This window comes from Canis lupus, chromosome 5, assembly GCF_048164855.1.
Source record: "Canis lupus baileyi chromosome 5, mCanLup2.hap1, whole genome shotgun sequence".
In the NCBI taxonomy this organism is placed as follows: Eukaryota; Metazoa; Chordata; class Mammalia; order Carnivora; family Canidae; genus Canis; species Canis lupus.
Window position 1 is genome coordinate 23,561,959 of NC_132842.1, and position 21,092 is coordinate 23,583,050.

General features: G+C 40.0%; 1 protein-coding gene across 21 annotated transcripts in view; it reads left to right on the plus strand.

Moving 5' to 3' along the window:
• The window catches only part of BEND7 (BEN domain containing 7), an 81,252-nt gene that overhangs the window by 25,360 nt on the left and 34,800 nt on the right, over positions 1-21,092 (plus strand). For 20 of the 21 annotated variants that reach the window (XM_072825769.1, XM_072825756.1, XM_072825771.1 and 17 more), the window contains 4 exons: positions 1,651-1,953; positions 4,774-4,896; positions 8,186-8,451; positions 20,142-20,367. In XM_072825769.1, coding sequence (XP_072681870.1) covers positions 1,662-1,953; positions 4,774-4,896; positions 8,186-8,451; positions 20,142-20,367 — 907 coding nt within the window. In that variant the 5' untranslated portion in view covers positions 1,651-1,661. The remainder of the gene's footprint in view (positions 1-1,650; positions 1,954-4,773; positions 4,897-8,185; positions 8,452-20,141; positions 20,368-21,092) is intronic. The other variant, XM_072825772.1, reaches the window with a different exon arrangement.

The window sequence follows — 21,092 nt, forward strand, 5'->3', positions numbered from 1 at the left end:
CAGTGCCAGCCCAGACCAGTGTGCTTCAGCCCTGGATGTACTTCCCTGATCTAGAAAATGGACGATTAAAAACCCCACAGGAAAGCAGCTTCTTGCCCAGGCCGTGCTATTCACTAGCCGGGGAAGTGTGTGTCTGGGTGCAGAAGCCAACTCAGCATCTGCCCATAGCTTTCCTTCGGAATTCCTCCGGGAGCTCTTCCAGACACACCCTGTTCCGGAGACATCCTGAGGAGGTCATAAATTTTGCTGGCTCTGCATTATTTAAATTGTGCTTAGTCATTCATTCACAGAAAATCTGGAATATCACTTACTGTCTCTGTGCTGTCATTTTCACAAGTGTTTAGTACAAAACTAGTTCCATCACAAATGAAAATACATCTCCTCTCAAGCAGATACCAGCACACAACAATATTGTAAATTTGGAAATGTGTGTCATCTGTGTTTACCCATATTAGATATTAAAGGCAGAATTAATATGTTTTTACCTTTTTTAAAAAATTGGAGATACTTATTTCAAAATAGTATATAAAAATTTTCTTATATACAATAATGTATCCATATATTAATTAAGTACCTCGTTTGGTAACACAAAATACCTAGATTCATTATACAGTTACCAATTCCACAGAGAAATTTAGCTTATACAATGCTAAGTGCATTAAAACATCATCATATTAAATGTGCTGTATTTATTTGCAGGAGCTTTTTTTTTTTTTTCTGATATTTTCCATAGGCTTTTTCTTTTTATCATTGTTTATATTTTAAGCATTTAATGGAGTGATTGGTTAGAGGAGGGGAAATATCCACCTCTCCCAATCTTTAGGAAGACACCAGCTTGATGTAGTGTAAAAAGATAGAATGTTGAAAATAGCTCCAAATAGCATCCTCTAATGTTATTATTTACGGAAAATATTTTATATCTATATAATTTTAGAACTACCTTTAAGATATTTATTAAGTACCCCCAGTGCAGGTCCAGGGAAGTGTCATTGCAGGGACATCTCCCTCAGTGAGTTGAGGCCAGAGAAGGACAAAGCCCTCTCCTCCCTTGCCTTGGCTGTCTCTCTGCTCTTACACTGTCACTTCTGACACCCATGGCATCATACTGGGGTGCATCCCATGCTAATGGTGCTGCTGCTGTGCCAACCACCCATCCTCAGAAAGCTCTAGGTCCCAACTAATGCCACACATCCCCCTTGGTACTCACACCTACTGCCAGGTTGGTGAGCTGGCCAGCTGGCCTCCACGTCCATCCCAAGTGAATCTCCACAGCAGATCCAAGCACAGGATTTCGTGTAGTCCCATCCTGGGTCTTCTGTCTCAGCTCATTTTCTTACAATGCCCTCACTCAGAAAATGCTTCCAAAGAGGGAATTTGAAGTGTGTTCCTAATAAAAGCCACTCAGGAAAGTTCATTTATCCTAAGAGAATGTAGCCAGAAAGAAAGTTAAAATGAGATGCACAAGGAAATGATTGGTTTCTTCAGACCATAGCCAGTTTTCTTCCTTTAATTTTTAAAGATTCCTTAACTTTCCAAAAGCTTGTATTCTGGACTCAGGGATCTTTTCCACACAAAGAAGGAGTGTGTTTTTTGGTGGCGGGTTATGTTTTGTTCTGCCCATGCACATCTCTTTGGCCCTGTTTCCATTAGGAGATGAAAGCATGGAAATTAAAAAACAAATCACAGGAATGAGAAGATTACTGAATGACAGCACTGGCAGGATCTACCAGCGTGTGGGCAAAGAGGGAGAAAAATTAAAAGAAGAACCCCAGGATTTGGATTCAGTCTGGCCCCCGCGTATGAACTCCTCTGCTGAGGCACCACAGAGCCTCCACCCACCTTCACGTGGTGCGTGGAATGAGTTACCACTGCCCAGTGGGCAGTTCTCAGGGCAGTATGGCACCCGCTCTAGAACCTTCCAGAGTCAGCCCCACACTGCTGGCAGCTCCAACGGTACGTACGGTTATCAGACAAAATGCTCATAGGTGGGAGAGTGTCCGAATGTGTTGTATTTCTAAATGTCCAGCATGGTTTTTGAGTTCAATACATTAAACTCTCCCCTAGTCACCTGCCTCGGCTGAGAAATGCAGAGTATTAAAAAAACAAAACAAAACAGAATTGGGAAGCAAAACTGAGGCTCTGTATTAGAAGTAATGATTTCTTAGTAGAGATTTTAACCCTTTAAAAAGTGAAAGCTATCATATGCCAACATACAGATATTTTTGTCACAAGAGACTGAACTTTGGGGCAGAAGGAATTCCCCTTTGTCACAAAGGAGCTTCTGGTTTTCTGTGTATCATCAATACATCCTCTTATTTTTTTGCTTTTCTTCGTTATCACACAAGTTGTGGTTAAAGGGAGGGACACACATCCCAGCATCCTGGTGACACCTTTGCTTTTACCTCACATTCCAGCAACTGCACCAGATGATCCTAGTTGTAGGACTTGCTTCATTAGAGCTGAAAATTATTCCTTTAGAGTAAAATTTCCTTAATTTAAATTCCTAGTTGTTCAGAAAAAAAAAGATCAAATGGAAATTATTTTCTTCTAAGCTTAAGGTAAAAAAATGATAATTTTTTTCTGGATGTGTTAACTTACCATCCAGTAACATTGGATGTTGCTCCATAAATTGTATATGGATGTGCAGATCTATATTTTTCAGGAAGAGAACAAGAGAAAGTAAGACTGCATTTTCGGTTTCCTTGAAAGTTAAGGATTTTCTTTTCCCATTCATTATTCCTTCAAGAAGGAGAGAACTGTTTAGATTTTTTTTTTTTAACACAATTTGCAGGAACCAATTCAGAGGCATGAAAAACCATCCTGAGATGCTGCTGATGAGACAGGAGGGACCCCAAGAGATGTACAGGAGTCTTCCGTTTCTCTCAATATTGCATAAGCCAGGATCACATTCACGTGCTGGCACGCTTCCAGATTAGGGGGAGGTGGCTCTTTAAAGACTCCCCATAAAAATAAAAAAAGTTCTCCTTAACATTAGAAAATGATTTATAACAAGCTGAAAGGGTTGGTTTTGTCCTCTAAAAATGATAAAGACAGTACTCAGAATAGTAACTAGGAATATTCTATATAGGCCCTCCTAATTCACCTGCCGTGGAAGAAATGGCAAGAGAAATAGGACACCCTTAGATGTGTATGAAGTTAGTTCACCCCACATCAAGAAGTTTTGGGCAAACAGCATTCTGTTTTCCAGTAACAACAAGGATGGTGGATTTACTTGGGAAATGTTATTAATGTTAAAAGTTAGAAACATAAATTCCCCCATATTGGTTTGAAAACAGATTTTTGCACTTATTATTTGCATATTTTTGGTAGAAATTCATTATATCAGTTTGCTACAACTTTGAATGTAGATAAATACACCACTCGAAGCATTCGTGATTTTGCGTGGTGAATTTTTTTTTTACAGTATCCACAAATAATGCATACTGTGAAATTAAAATTACATTTAATCTATAATAAAAGACAGAATTGGGCGAATGCCTTAGAACTTGCATTTCCCCTTGGATCTGTGAGAAATGCCAAGTGACAGCAGCGCAATCCAGTTCACAGTTGCCAGGCTGGACACAGATGCTGGAGGGAAGGCTGCAGAAAGAGCGATCTTCCAAATGTTCCACAGTATTCCAAGGACAAGGGGACAATCTGTGTTTACTTTAGTAGGATAGTTTTATTAAGAAAAAGATACTGAATTTAAACAGAGATAAAGAGATTAAAGTGAGGGAAAGGTAAGCTGTGGGAATGGAAGAAAGCTATATGAGGATCTCCTTTGCAAAGTTGAAGAAAAGCCAGGACACCAACACCAAGTGACAGGTTCGAGTATCTCCTCCCATATATACTCCCTGCTCCCCCAGTTCTTCCCTGCCCCACAGACATACCGCCCCCAGAGAGTGATCTAAATGTTTTAATGTGTTGACACTTCTTAATTTGGAGAAACATGCCTAATACTAAAAAAAGTAATTTTTAATAGACACATTTGATTTTTTTTAAAGAGTTTATTTATTTATTCATGAGAGACACAAAGAGAGAGGCAGGGAGAGATGGAGAAGCAGGCTCCCTGCAGGGAGCCCAAAGCTGGACTCGATCCCAGGCCCTGGGATCACGACCTGAGCCAAAGGCAGACACTCAACCACTGAACCACCCAGGCATCCAGACACATTTGATTTTCAATGTGAAACTTTATAATATGCAGCTACCAGGTTTTTCTATAAGACTGTTCTCAGAGCTCGTGTTTTTGTGCAACATAGCACATGTCTCTAGTGGATTTGTATGGCGCCGTCATCTGAGATGCACTGGTGTGACACTGGGGAGGCCTGCCGTGGTGGCGCATGGTGGGTGAGCTGCTGTGCACCGGGCTGTGCAGAAGCCTGGATGCTTAGCCCAAGTCAGCTCCTGACATTCAGGTGGTAACAGTTATTGGGCACCTTTTCCTTAGGCCCTGTTGCATAATAACTGCACATGTTTCAAAAGGCTGTCAAGAGGGTGGCCCAGGTGGCTCAGCAGTTTAGTGCCGCCTTCAGCCCAGCGCAAACCTAGAGGCCTGGGATCGAGTCCCACATCGGGCTCCCTGCATGGAGCCTGCTTCTCCCTCTGCCTGTGTCTCTGCCTCTCTCTTTCTGTGGGTGTCTCATTAATAAATAAAATCTAAAAAAAAAAGAAAAAGAAAAAGGCTGTCAAGATACCTTCCTTTTTTTTTTTTCTTTTTCCTCTTTGTAATTTTGTTGACGTTTGGAGTGTGCCATTCTTTTCTTTGATGCTTAGGAGACCTTCCCACGGTGAATTCGTCAGTTGGATCAAACTGTTGTACTTGCAACTGCCAGTCAACGTTGCAGGCCATCCTCCAGGAACTCAGGACCATGCGGAAATTAATGCAAATTCAAGCAGGTACCGAGACCAGGTGGGGGGTACAGTCCCCTGATTTCTAATGCCTATCCGTCCCTGTCCATTCTGGGGTGCAGCGTGACAGTGGGGAAGCCATGCAGTGTCATAGAGGTGCCGGGAGGCCCTCTTGGGAACATGGACAGGCCTGGTGAAGACATTCAAGAGCATAGGTACATGAGGTGTACCATGTGTACAAGAGCATGGTACAGAGGTGTTGCCTCTGAGGCCCTGCTTGGGGCTTGTCTCCCTCATATTCAGGATCTAGAAGCTTGAAGACGCCTCGTGTCTTGTCCTCTTTAGTTGCACGACACCTCTTCTGTTCTTGCTCATGTCAGTCAAGTCGTGGGGTGGACGAGCAGTGAGTCTGCAGGTTGGGGTCAGAGTCCCTGTTCTCCTCATGAGGTAGTGTGACTTCTCTGCTCTCAGATGTCTCATCTGTAGCTGGAGCATTAATATCTAACTCACAGGCTGCTTTTCAAAATAGCAGGAGTTAGTAAACATAATTGAACTTGTAAAGCATGAGGCAGGCAGAAACTACTTCATTAGTGTTGTTCTAAGGCCAGGAGCGGTTCATAGACGTCTGGGTCACCACGATAATGACTGTGGTTCCTAATCTCCACCAGTGCAGGGGAAATGCAACATTTTGGTCCCAAGGTATAGAAAATAAGAAAGCATTTCATTAAAGCCTCCTCCGGTGAGAGAAGCCTCCTCCTGGAGTAAGAAACAGCCCGGTCATAGACGGTCAGCATCCCCACCCTTGCGCTGTAGAGAGATTTGGGAAGGTCATCATTCAGAAATCGTACTTGGTGCCATTTAGTGAATTCTGATAAAATTGTAATATTTAGTGATGTGGCTTGATATAAAAAAGCTTACTACTTAGACACCCCCATCACCCAAGAGCACATGAAAGTGAGGTGAGCCAAAGAACCTCTGAAAAGCAACATCCAATTGTATGTGCTGAATTTGGTCTAAGCCCAAGGAAAGGATAAGCATTTTGGTCAGGCCAGTAAGCGTTTAACTCATCTTGTTCTACAACAACAATCCATGTTCTTATTGACCTAGAAAAAGTTACTGTCTCTTAAATAAGGAGCAGAGAAAGAAAGGTTACTTCATGACTTACTGGTTCTTTTCTCAGAGGAAGAATTTGTTAGCACTTAAGAAAATATGCATATGAAATGGTAATGATTTATTTTGTTACTTAAGCTCCTTACTACCGAAATGGCAAACTACAAATTGCAACCATTTAAATCCTTGACTGAAGCCCTTTTGGAATCTATTAAGTAAATGCCACTTTGTCACCGTGTTTTCTTTTCTGAACCTTTTGCAGATTAGGGCAGTAAATGATTCCAGAGCTGGTAGGATAGCAGAAAGGATAAACTGAAGAAATTACTCTTCTTTAATTTCCTTAAACTTAAGAATCTGTATTGTGTGGGTAGATTTACTTAAGGCTTATTGTCTATAACACCTGTAGATTTATATTTAGAAAGTTTCGCCTCTACTTAGGGAGAAGACAAGGAATACAATGAAGCGATAAGATCTGGGTGCCAGAGACTATGGCTGTGTCTAGACTTGCAAACTCAGGAGAAAAACTCTGAAAGTGCCTGTGTTCTTTAAACCAAATGCATTCTCCCTTTAATTTAGAATAGCAAGGCTTGGAGAGGCATGAGTCCTAGACCATTGATAATTGCTTTCCTTGTCCATTTGACTTTGGGCATGGAGACCTAACGTAGGGTAAAAATCCAGAGAACAGAGGAAAGTTCTCCACTTGAGCTTGCACACTGGAATCACTTGAGCTTTAAAAAGAAAAAAAAAGTCTCAGTTCCCCGGACGCCACCCCTGCAAATTCCAATTCAGTTAGTCTGGGGTAAGGCTGAGGCATGGACTTTTTTTTTTTTTTTTTTTTTAAGCTCCCGGGTGATTCTAACATGCAGCCAAGGTCAAGCACCAGTGAACTCAACTAATAACTACACAAGTGGTTAAAAACCTTTTCAGTGCTCCTATGCAGTACAAGTGGTTTGTTTCCTTTTTTATTTTTTTAAGTAATCTCTGCACCCAACATGGGTGCAATGCCAAGATCAAAAGTTGCATGCTCCTCCTCCAACATAGCCAGCCAGGCACCCCAAGTAGTTGGGTTTCTAATACTTACTTGTAAATTTCTCGCCAGTCTAAAGATGCAAATACCAAGCTCAAAGTATAAATATCCTTTATTTGCAAACTGATGGGAAATGATCCATATTTATGTGCATTTAAAGATCTTTAGTTTTCATTTGGCTTATTTCTGTAAAAAAGCAGGCATATCCCATGATCATTTTTAGTAAGCCATATTGCTACATGAAGATTTAAATAATGATGCCGTGTTTTTCTATTACACTTTCCATCAGAATATTTCTAAATGGTTAACAAACATGACTTGCCAGAGTACATCTGTGAAAACTATACTTACCATCTTTGGCTTCCTTAAGTATATATTTAATACTAGTACTTGGTGTTTGTTCAGTGCTTTTCATCTTTGGAATTCCACCTGTTTCTGGATTTTACGGGTCTTCCTGACTTGCGAAGAACTATATCATTCCTATTTTTCCACTACCTAAAACCAAGGTATGGAGGGCAGCCTGGTCAGAACCCAGTAGTGTAGTTCTGTGGAGATGGTTGTGTGTGGATAACGTGGTTTGTAAGGAAGGAGGAACTGGCCCTGATAAAGGACTAGCCGGCTTTGCCTACATAACGTACGAGTCATGCCAGACTCATTCTTTAATAAATGATCATCATTGCTCACTCTTAGTCAATATTAGTGCCTGTAGATTGCTAGCAGCTGATCAACTTACCCTCCAAGGATGATTAGAATCATGGATCATCATCCATCATCATGGATATTCCATGTTTGGAATATCCAAACAAGGATATTCCTAAGTTTGGCTTACCAGAAAGCTTGGACATCTACACCTGAACTTAAATTCTGAGTTCCCATTTATATAAAAATGTCCTGCGACTTATAAAATCACACTCAGATGTTTTCCTACAGCTCAGAATGCCTTCCACGGAACCCAGCAGCAGCAGTGAGTGTAATTATTTAGCAGCATCGAGGACAGTGCTTTTCTTGTGTGTAGAACTCTAAAGTGCTTCAAAGACGTCATTTGATGATCTGCAGGTCCCACAAGAGATTGACTCTGGTCTGCTTCTTTGACTGAACCGTGCTTCGGTCTCAGTTAGTAGAACACGTAGATAGACGGACGATGGTTTCTCCTAAGTTAGACTCAGGTGCCTGTACCCTATTTTTGTTCACTCTTCACAGTTGGAACCCAAAACAGACAACAACCCCCGATTTCCCTTATATGCTCCCAGCGAACTGCTGTCTCACGCAAGAGAAATAAAAAGAAAAAAGTGCCCCCAAAGACCATTGAACCTCTAACTGTGAAGCAAAAGTCTGGCGCATTTGAAACTGAGAAGAAGACAGCAGGGGCCTCCGAGCAGCCTGGCCCCCCAACGGCCGAGCACCCCTCTTCTGGGGAGAGCCGTGTGCTGGGATTCGGCATCGTCCTAGAGTCGCCTGCCTCAGATGTAAGTCCATGTTCTCTGGCTGCTCACACTAAGGTGATGGAATTTTCAGGAATCTTATAGTATTAATACACATTCCCCTTAACTGGTTCTGCCCAAGAAAACTAGAGAAACTGCAAAAGACCCATGGGAAAGAGGAAAGGAAGACTATTAATAATTTCCTTACCTAGAATGTTCTCTTCCAAAAATCTTCAACCTCATTTATTTGAACGTGTTTCCATTCTTTATCCCTGCACGAAGAAGGGTGATGGAGTAAATAATCTGCTCACTAATTTCTTTAACAGTTTTAATTCTGAAGTGGCCGTTTTCAATTTCCTCAGCGTAGAGAGCTAAAAGAACATAATTAAATCCTTTGTAAATGGGCATAAATGAACAGAACCTTACAGATAAGGTCACACCTTTCTAGAAACACAAACTAATAATAAAAAAAGAGCAGTAGTGCTAATTCTATTTTATAGATGCAAGCCACACTGCTAATTAGGTTGCAGTGCATGCCATTTACTCTTTATAATGATAGGTTGGTTAATGCTCTGCAAAGGTTTTTCTATTTCAATATCATAGCTAGAAAGTTGTTGCAGTCCTGGATGTTGGATGACATCTAAGAGATCCATCCGACTTGCCATCTTATAGCTGTATGACCATAAACTGAAGTCCTTAAGAATGTGCTATTTTTGCAACTGCATACTCTGTTTACAATATCTTTATCTAAGTACATTAATGTGAACCCCGTCTGGTTGGGAGAGTTCTTAAAATAAACAAGAGTGAGTGATCTATTATTATCAGTTTGCATAGGATGAGAATCCTGCTGAGAACACCCACGGGCCTATATGGGATTGGAGTTTGGCCCTACCTTTTAAACTTTAAATAAAAAATAATTGCTATTTTAAAAAAAAGAGTGTCTCCTTTCAGATTGCAGAAAGGCAGTTTGCTAGCTTGTATCCACATTGGGTCTTTAATAAAGAGAGGTGACTTTTTTAGACTAGAAAGTCATTTGAACTTTTATCCAACCCTCAACATGAAAGGTTTTTATTGTTTTGGTTTTTTATCTTTGAACGCATGCTAAAATTAAGCAGTCCTTCTAGACTCAAAACTTAACTTTAAAAAAATCATTAATGATGTAATGTTCCACCCCAGGCCAATCAGCTGATTTGATTATATCATATGCTTATTGGAACTAAGGCCCTGGTTTCAAAACCCAAGTCAATCACCTATTTGGAAACAGGTGAATTATTCCACAACACAAAGTACATTCCATCTTAAGCAGTTTTCATGAACACTTTTATGTTTTTCTTGAATTTTCTAAGAGTTCATTTCTGATGGACATTAATATATGAGGAGCAATCATTTCCATTGTGTAAATCATCTCCTAAATGGGTCGCTCTAATGCTGATAACTGAACTTTCTCCTTTCTTTATTTTTAAGCTCCAAATATGCTTCAGAGATAAATTGAGGAAGATCTGATAAAGGCCTTATGTACATTAATAATAGAATTTTTCTTATCTTTACCAATATCACCATTTTAATTTTGTTCATATACCAAATAAAAATAAATTTCTTTTTATTCATGATTACTTTTGCTAACAAGAGCTGTTAAATTTAACACAGCACATTCACAATTGTCCATGAAAACTCAGTTAGGTGCTGATTATCTTTGAGGAATAACATGCTTCTAAAAGCAGAAAGTATATGGAGATAATTATCTTTACATTATCCAGCTGATAGGCCGTTTGATTCATCTGTTCAACAGAAACAACTGCACCTAGAGGTCTGTGCAATGAATCCCATTGTTAGATGAGGCAATTTTGTCCACAGATAGTGTTCGTTGGAAATAATGAGACCAGCTTTCAGGGTCCCTGGCAGGGCAGGGGTTGGGGTAAGAATGTGTGGATTGACTCCCTTACCTGATGGAACCAGCAGTTCAAAGGCATCCAAATTTAGGTACTCTTCTATTCTTTATTATTTCTTAGCCATAGTCCTCTTAAAATTTGGTGGAAGTCCAGAGGAGAAAACAGAAAATATATAATAATCTTGTAGAAATTGTTCTCTAAAATGGATCTGAGAGAATGTAATATAATTGGATATATATAAATGGATGAGAATTCTGTATTTCTGTATTTGAAGATGGGCCCTGGGAAGTACCCAGCATTGGGAGGATCAGGTCCAAAGTTGCAGGGTTGGGCAAGTGGTCCAATGCTGCCTGAACAGCTATCTGGCTGGCTCTGGTAGTGGACGATGATGTAAAGGTAGAATGGGGCCAAGTAGTAAGAGCCCTAATATGCCATGCTGATGCCCTTGACCATCATCTTGTGGGCACTAGGGAGCCATTGTAACTCTCAAATAGAGGAATAATCATACCTATGTCTTAAAAGTGGAACTGCCTTATGGATAATGAAAGTTGGAGAGAAGAGAGTAGAGACAAAGAGACCAGGAAGAAGAACGTCACAGTCTACTTGAGCAGTGAGCCTGCAGAAGGAGAAAGGAGGCATTTAGGAAGTACCCACACAGAGGACTTGGTGGCTCAGTAGAAAGCAACCCCCACATTTCTCTCTTAAAAAACCAGGTTCGGTCCTCAGTACTGAGGTAGGGGACACAAGGGCAGAAGCAGGCCCTTAGGTCCAGATGGGAAGCACAAGTACATTTAGTATCGCAAAATGGTCCTTAGATGTTTGGAGGGGAGGAGAAAGAGCTAGAAGCAATGAGAAAAAGACATGTAAAACCTATACTTTCATTGCTGTGGTAGGTGTAAAAATTCCCATTAACTTTTTCTAATTCACAGTGTATGAAGTCCTCTGTTTTGCACCATGACTTTTAGTGTCACCCCAATACAGATAGGCCCCACGCAGGGCCATTCAGGGAGACCCCTGTCATCTGAGCGATAATGGTTACCCCTACTCAGATGTGGAAAAACACCGTGATCTCCTCAAAACCACCTGCACTGTCCCTCAGTGTTGTAAATGCTAAATGGTAGAGAATATGTGAGACTGTCCTCCTACAGTGCCTGGCACATAACAGGTACTCAATAAATGTGATTTAGTCTGCAAGTGACAAAATACACAAAATAAACATTTGAAACTTTAGGACTAGGGCTCAGCTTTAATTAGAACCCTCTCTTCAGCTTAACTCCATTTCCTCATTCTCTCCTCGTTACCTGTCTCAATACTCCCACCACCCGGGCTCTGACATAATTTTTTTAAGATTTATTTATCAGAGAGTGAGTGCACACAGGTGCGTGCACACAGGTGCATGTACAAGACTGGGGGAGGGGCAGAGAGAGAGGGAGAAAGAATCTTGAGTAGACTCCCCACTGAGCAAGGAGCCTAACATAGGGCTCGATCGCAGGACCCCGAGATCACGACCTGAGCCAAGACCAGGAGTTGGGTGCTCAACTGAGCCACCCAGGTGCTCCCAACATAATTCACTCTCATAGAACTTTCTATTCTGGTCCATAATTTTTTAGAAGATTTCCCCTCCTTCCAGCAAGGAATGCCAGTTTCTCCCAGGGCAGGGGCTATATGATAATTGTAGTATCTGTGTGCCACCCTGCGCTAAAATAATTTTTCTCTTTCATCCCTACTCTTAGAGGTGTCATTCCTGTCCTCGTAGATGAGGACACTGTGGCATAAAGGGCTTAAGTACACAGCCAGGTCCGTAGTTGTCCTTACCCACTGAGTGCCACACTCGGGTACCCCTTCTAGCTCTGTTCCTGAACACGACCCACACTCAGTAACCAGTCACAGGATGATCGATATGTGAGGAAAACTGAAAGGTTGGACTAAGGTAGTTTACTCCATTTACTTGGAAGTTTCTAAAAGAAAAGTACATGGTAAAAGGCACAGACTCTGAAATCAGGCTGCCTGGGCAAGAAGCTCGGCTGGGTAACCCCTCACCTCAGTTTTCCCTCCTTAAATTGGGAACAGTAGTAATGCTGACCTTCTAGAACTGGCCTACTGGAAGAGTTAAATGAGGTAGTCTATGTGAAGCCCTTAGAGCAGTTCCTGGTACATTTTAAACACTCAATAAATGTTGGTTCTTTTTTAAACTTTAGCAGTCCTAGCTAAGTACCTTATAAGGACAAATATAAATGTTTGTTAAATAACTGAAGTGTACATATGCATGAACAAATACACTTGAAGAAATAGTGTTTATAAAAAGAGAGTGGCCAAAATGTTTCTACTTTGAGGCAGGACTATTTGACTCATTTTAAATTAGCACATTAAATACAATTCAAGCCTAATTTACACAGAAGCCAAAGCAGGAGCCCAAAACCCAAAACCAAATTTCAAATTTAAATACAGTATTTCCTTCTTTCTTTTACAACTCCATGCTCTGCCAGTACTCAGACAAGGCAGCCGTGAATTTTTTGCAGTCATTGTTTTTTCCTATTTAGTTGGATATAGTAAGTTGTGTCTTCCAGGGTAGATATATGTGGCCCAAGCTTGTTTCATCACTGTTGCTTTTTGTTTGGCTTGTTTTTTGCCTTTGGTGAAACACTCAGATCAATTTTTAAAAATATATTTATGAGGGCCACCTGGGTGGCTCAGTCGGCTGAGTGTCCAACTCTGATCTCCACTCAGGTCTTGCTTCTCAGGGTCATGAGTTTGAGCCCCACATTGGGCTCCATGCTGGACATGGAGCCTACTTTTAAAAACAAAACAAAATACATATATATATTTACATATATATATATATATATACATACACATATGTATATATAATTTTTAATAGTAGAAAACTTTTTTCTCTTTATTGGAATTATTGTGAACATTTTCCAATAATCCTAGATTATATAGATTTAAAAGTTATCAGAAGATAAATCTACCATCAACTGGTAATTCATTGGATTCTGGATAATTTCATTGATGTTTATATATACTAAGTCATTTTTCTAAAAAATAATTTAAAATATATTGCTGCTTTCAATAGAAGTAGCTTCAAAAATCAGAACCTGTTTCCTTAACACTTTCTTAACCCAATAAATACACAATCCACTGGGAACCAGTAAAGCACATCAGTCAAGCAAGCGACTGTTTATTCATTGACACACTGAACTTAAAGCAGATATGCTTGAGAGTGTAGATTTCAGTGCAGACTGCTTGGATTCAAATCCTTGCTTTGTCACTAAGTAGCTGGATAATCTTAAACAAGTTACCTGACCTCTCCAAGCCTTAGTTTCTGCATCTGCAAACTGGGGATAATAAAATATTCCCTTGGCAGGGTGAGGATGAAGTTAGAAAATCTGCTTCATGTGTGTTAGCCTAGGGCCTAGAATATGGTCTATAGTGAATAACTATTAATTACATCACCATTTTCCAGGGTGTACCTAAATGAATGAAATAGTCCTTAACCCGCAAGGAGCAGAGGAGGAAAACATGTAAGCAGTCGTAACAATATGATAGGACTTAAGCTCTAGTCCTGGTCATGACAGTCAGAAGAACGCAGAGGAGCCTGAAAGAACAGGACTTGCCCTTGGCCTGGAGGGTCAATGACAGGACCTCAGAGGAGCAGTTTCACTGGAGTTAGGGTTGGAAGAAGCTAAATGGCAGTGGCTAAAATCTTACATCTTAAACACTTGGGCTCAAATGTCTTTAGCATCAATCAAGCCATAGTGCTTAGAGTCATTAATTTACCACTTGAGGAAGGAAAAAGCTAGAAACATCTCCAGAAGACTTTGGAGTGCCTCGTTATCCAAGTGCATGGAGAAAGTTCAAGGGGCCAAGTCGTATTGTATTTTCTAAAGTTAAATGCTTAGTTCTACCAATATTTTGCCAAATAAAAGATCCATATTGGCCCTTTAATAACTTCTTATCGTTTTTATCCAATTCAGCCTGAAATATGTGCTGGTGTATAGACTGTGATAGAACTTTTGCCCGAGCATTTTTACTTACTACAGAGCATCCACCTTATAATGGACTCTTGATGTGATACCTCCAAGGTGGAGCCTCTGCCCCATCGACGCTGAGATTCTCTGTGCTCAGCTAGACCTACTAAAGCAAGCCTGCCTTGCAGTTGTGGTGTATTCTCATGGGCACCCAGCTCACTGGCTGCGATTGTGGCATTGCATTTAGTAAATAGTAATAGGAGTTCCTGCTAAATCTACCTGGAGCAGACCTGAGTTATAGGAAATGATTTCAGTGTTTCCCAAACAAAAGCAGATCACATTTGTGAGCAAAATAAAGTGAATTCAGATCACATATGTGAGCCAAATAAAGTCAGTTATGAGGGTTTTTTTTTTTAATTTCTTTTCATAAAGCCCATTTACCTAGAAATACCTCTAACATACTGCAAAATAAATACTAAATGAGAATAAAGGATCATCATATATGGAAGTATTAGGACCAGAAAGACTAAATTCACAGTCTTTAAACAGTCTTATAAATTCCGTTATGTGAAAAAAAATTAAAAATAATAAAATAAAATAAAATAAAATAAAAATTCTGTTATGTGTTTTCAGTCCCACATCAGGGAGTTTTAGGCCACAGAATCCTGCCTCTTCATCCATGGGTTTTTTTTTTTTTTTTTTTTTCTTGAGCCAGTCTGAAACTTAACTAGCTAGCCACTGGAGTATACCAACTATTGTGTGTAATTTATTAATTTGTGATTGAAAATCTGAGGTTAATGTCCAATATGAATATTCATGCAATTCTTTTTACTCTTTTAACCAGTGACCACATTTAGCTATTTGCATGTTTTACTATAATTTGGCATTGATTAACACCTTATGGAAAATAGCCTCTATCAGAATTGTTTCCTCTGTGTTTGATATGATCTCTTTAAAATTGCTTTACAAAAAAATAAATAAATAAATAAATAAATAAATAAATAAAATAAAATAAAATAAAATAAAATAAAATAAAATAAAATAAAATTGCTTTACATATTTTACTTCATACAGGGGAATCAAATGATACGCTCACTCATAGGGACTGAAGGGGAAATCTTTTAATTTACCTGGTTAAAGGATTCCCCCACGCGAACTAGATCTTGACCTTAAGCAAAGGAAGGCCTCAGCTGAAGTGCAAAGAGAAGCAGGAGAGTTACTGTCCATAGGGCTGGGTCCGTAAACACTTTCAAGGGTCATTATGACTACACGTGATTTTTGCCTCCAGAACTTCACTGGGTGTGAGACGTGACACCCCTGGATAAGGAAAATTCAACATTTGATACACACTGGTGCTGAGTAGCTGCAGTACCAAAAATGGGCAAGACAGAGGGATCCCTGGGTGGCTCAGCGGTTTAGCGCCTGCCTTTGCCCCAGGATGCAATCCTGGAGTCCCGGGATCAAGTCCCACGTCAGGCTCCTGGCATGGAGCCTGCTTCTCCCTCCTCCTGTGTCTCTGCCTCTCTCTCTCTCTCTCTCTCTCTCTATGATAAATAAATAAATAAATCTTTTTAAAAAAATGGGCAAGACATCATGAAAATCCAAATTTGTAAAGCTAATTCAGACTCTTAACTCTTAAGATGATGACTCTAAGTGTCGTAAATTCCGCCCCACATTTTGTCATCCTTTAAAGATCGTAACCCCTCAGTAAACAATAGAACCTGTCAGTGTATTAGCGATCTGTCTTTGCTTAAATATCAGACAGTGATGCCGTCAAAGAAAGTCTTGTTTGTAAAATGATACTCATTTGAAATAGTGTTGTTTCTGTCACAGGCATCCTTAGTAAGCAGAGATCTCATTTAAACCAGCACCAGAAAAAATAAATAAAATAAAATAAAATAAAATAAAATAAAATAAAATAAAATAAAATAAAATAAAATAAAATAATAAAATAAAATAAAATAAAATAAAATAAAAAAATAAACCAGCACCAGTAAACAGAAGGAAGAGATTCAATGGTACAATTGAAGTTTTAACCTATTTTTAAATATATGTGCTCACTACATAACAGTACACTGCAATTTTCTCTCTAAAATAGAGGATATCAGAAGGTTTCATAATAAAAATTTGAGATTAGTTTTCTTCATGTCTCAGAAAATAAAGCAACACCATTTTTTTAAGGAATTGGTTTGTTGCTTTGGGGTCCCTTGTAGACACAGCATTAGTGCCCCTTTACAAGAGCTGAGAAATCTGCCTAACAGGACCTCAAGATCAGGAAGGAGGCAAAGATGAGTCACCCTTGCTCTCCTGGCTGCCGCTACTACCTCAAGTAATAAAACTGACTTCAGGCTCATAACTGAGTGAGTTCACGTTCCTTGATCTGGTAAGAACACTTCCAAATAACAAGATCTGTCCATCAGCAGGTAGTGGACTGGGAAACACTGACAGCTTCTGCAGTAGGATAGTGTCTCAGAAATCAAGAGACCATATGATCCCAGGGGGAGTCTCCTTGCTCCATGGAAAACTCCAGATATTTAGTTTCAGAAATGGCAGCAAGCTCTAGAAGCAGCAACTGCCTCTGTGTCCTCAGCCCTGCCAGACAGCCCTCCTAAAATACTATCCTGCCCCTCCCCGGCCCCACTCACCCCCTCACCCACCAGATGCTGCTCTGCGTCCAGCACATCTCATTTATCACTTTGTACTTTATGTAATATTTGTGTATGTATCTCATCTAGTGAGCCTGACTTAAAACTCCTTGCACGTGGAGTTACACACACAATAAATATGTCTTGACCAAGTCAGGTTCTCCAAGCAGTCTGCTCCTTGAGTTAGCACAAGTGCTGCCCCAAAAAGTCTGGTACGCTGAACCATGGCCTGGCAGGCTTTCAAGCACACTTCCTTCATATTGGGCTAAAAGGTCTCTAAATCAATATTATTTTTGAATGAATGAATTTTAAATGAATTCTTACATAGTGTTTTGTTTATTCTGACAAATATCTATTGGGCAATGATGGGGCATTTGGCACTCTGAATACAAAAGAGCGCATGTTCTCATGAGAAACACAAACTCTCAACCAAATAAATGCAGCATGGAAAGTGCTAGAAACACAGTTCATAGAAAAGACTGAGTATGTGAAGAAAGGGGTGGCTCATTTTTGCCTAGTACCTAGAGGAGGTCAGTATTCCTCAAACCAGGGTCAAGCCCTGTAGGGTAAGTCCAAAGGCAAGTTCTGGGAATCTCAGGTCAGGTGGCTGAGTCTTAAGCACCTGTTTGATGGTATCAGAATTCAACAGAGATCTATGAATGAGATCAGTCGGTGTCTTCCCCTCTTGACTCCTGAAAATTGAAGGGCTTCTATATCATCTGAGCCCTTCATAGACCTACAAGCAGCTGCTTCTGTAAATTGGGAATCCTTTTTTAATGGCTTTCAAATGATATAAGAACATGATGAGTACTGGGTGCTACACTATGTGTTAGCAAATTGCATTTAAATAATAAATAAATAGTGAAATAAAAATTAAAAATGGTATAGGAACACTAAGCTAAAATCTGGGATCAGTTCATTTAGAATAAGGTCTAAATGCAGCCATAGATAGGCACAGCAAAATTCTGGTTATGAATAAAACTTCATCTTAGATGATGTTGATAAAATTCACTCAGTCTAATATTTCCACATTAACTCATTCAGCAAACATGCACTGAGCACTCAGTGTGAGCCAGCTTCTGTTCCAGGAGTCGGGGGTACAGTCCCCAGCTCCCAGCAATGCCCCTACACACCCTTTACCAGCAGCAGGACCCAAAACTCAGCAACGAGTCTGACAGCACTCTGTTAGTGTAGTGATACTTGCCAAGTATCCAGGGACCAAAAGCTGAAAGGAAAAGTGAAGCAGAGACATGAGATGACTTTGTGGATAATCCAGTTGAGAATTGCTTTTGGGAAGTGCAGCTCCCAAACTGCCCACATCATCTGAATCATTTATGCCCTCTTTCCTCTGACCATAGTGTGCTAGGCATTTTGAGAAACACCAGGACAAACAAAAGTAGTAATTCCTCTTCTCCAGAAGAAAACCTAATCGCACATCCTCTTGTTTCTAATAGGGTTCTAAAAATCTAAAGTCGTACCAGGTTTGCAAAGTGATAAGTATGATTATCTAAGAATAAGCTGTTATAAGACATCTTACTTATGTGAGATTTTCTTCTTTTTTCCTTATGAAAGTTTACCAATAAAAAAAAAGTTTACCAATTGCATTTCTTCATTAAAGTTACTCTTTTAGGGGCACCTGGGTTGCTCAGTGGTTGAGCATCTGCCTGTGTCTCAGGTTGTGATCCTGGGGTTCTGGGATTGAGTCCTGCATCAGGCTCCCTGTGGGGAGTCTGCTTCTCCCTCTGCCTATGTCCCTTACTCTCTCTGTATTCTGTGTGTCTCTCATGAATAAATAAAATCTTTTTAAAAAACTAAATAAAAATTTAAAAAAAATACTCCTGCAGAGTTATCATGTTATAATCAACAGTAAATGACTTAGTAGTTTAGATTATGACTAATGAACTTTTAGCTACTCAAGAATTTATTGAGTACTTACTATGTGCCAGGCCCAAGAGACACAAAGTCTGAGTTGTGGGTGTCAGGAAGGGCCACAATCTAATACATAATTACACAGTATAATAAATGCAGCCATATAAGGATGTCACATAAATACCAGTGACAGGGTGTGTGGCCACCTCCATGGGAAGGAAGGCGTTTGCAAAAGTTTTGAAAATCCAAGTATTCATTAGGTTGCCAGATGAAAAGACAAGCTGTAAGCATCCATGGAGTGCTGACAGAGTAATTATTACCATCTGAGTTTATATCCTACTACTAAGAGTCTGAATTGAAAGACACCTAATAGGTCTTCTGTTCCAGCATCCTAGTCAGAAAATCCGTGACAGGGAAGCAGCGTGACTGGTATGTAGATTTTTCAGTGGTGGTCTGGGACATGGCTTCAGATTCTTCTTCCAAAAGTAGTAGGGGTGAGAGGCAGAATGAAACTGCCAGGGGCACCTGCTCATCGTTGTTGTTTACTTTATGTATTTGTTTACATAAGTTTTCACTGGAGAAAAATATAGTCCCACCACTGAAAAACACTGGCAGAGTAAAAAGAGCATAGGCGGGATCCCTGGGTGGCGCAGCGGTTTAGCGCCTGCCTTTGGCCCAGGGCGCGATCCTGGAGACCTGGGATCGAATCCCACGTCAGGCTCCCGGTGCATGGAGCCTGCTTCTCCCTCTGCCTATGTCTCTGCCTCTCTCTCTCTCTCTCTCTCTGTATGACTATCATAAATAAATGAAAAAAAAAATTAAAAAAAAAAAGACTTTAAAAAAAAAAAAGAGCATAGGCCTCTGGGTAGCCCCATATTTGCGTGCTTAGGCAAATGAAATGAAATTATTTAATGTAGGAGAAAGTAAAGCGTAATGCACTGAGTACATTCAGATTATTTTTGTCATCTTGTTATGATCTCTTTGGACCTTAGTTCCTTCATTTAAAAAAATAAGGGTATTTCACCCAGAAATCTCTCAAGTCCCCTGTAGCTCTACAGTTATATGAGTTTGTGATGATCTGTCTTCTCTTGACTGTTTCTGAAGACAAGAATGTATTTTCAGGGTACTCTTCTCTGTTGCTTTCAAAGAGACTTAATGCTAGAATTAGAGCATCTTATTTTGTGAGTAACAACTAGTCACTGGTTTTATAAATTGCATATACTAGCACACAGAACCAAAACCACATTGTTCGTAGTATATAGACACTTCAGTAGCTAGTGATGGTTTTTTTGTTGTGCATATGCCCAAAGTCAAATGCTTCAAATGTTGCTTTTAATGAAATATTTATGTTCTTTTGGTAGCCAGAAGTGCAACTTGCTGAAGGCTTTGATGTGTTCATGCCTAAATCACAGCTGGACTCTATATTGTCAAACTACACTCGCTCAGGAAGCCTTCTGTTTAGAAAGCTGGTGTGTGCATTTTTTGATGACAAGACTTTGGCTAACTCCTTACCCAATGGGAAGAGGAAAAGAGGACTCAATGACAACCGGAAAGGACTAGACCAAAATATTGTGGGTGCAATAAAAGGTTGGTCTGCATCATTTCATTTTATGGGTTCTTTGTTGAGCTTTGCCTTCATTTCGTAAAGATACAGCTGAAACTGCAGTCAGCTAACCAGAGGCTAATTTAATTTGCCCCTGGCAGTTTACCCAACTGGTGTGGCTTTGGGGTATATGAGCTCTGCGACTCAGCACCCCAAATATCACTAGGATTTGGTATTTTAAGGTGATGTTGACTTGTTAAAATCATGATTTCAGAGCCAGTTTGTCTTGCTGCAGAACCAAAAAGTTTTTTCTTAATTGTCTCTTAAGATGAAAGTATCCTTCTCTCTCAGTAATTTCTAAGAACTTCATCAAAACAACTTTGACTTCAGTTTTTAGTTATAAATAAGAATAAAGCTAGGATACTTTTTGGAAAATAAAAGAAAACAGTCCTCTCCAAAGTTCGGAAGCTGCTTTACCTAGGTCCTGGCTTCTAAAGACATTTTAATTGTCAATGAGCCCACTGTGAAGCCACGCCCTGCGCATGTCCACCTATTCCGGGCCTACTCTGCTCCCTCTGGTTTTGTGTATGGAGTCACGCCAGTCACCTGGAAAGAAAACCGTGAGTCTCTCCCACTTAGCACTGTGAACACATACCTGAGCTCCATTAAAAAAGCCACATATGCATATATGAGTTCATTTATATCCAGTTACACATCCTAGACCTATTTGTTAACTTTAAAACGTCCCTACGTAGGACTCTGACAAATG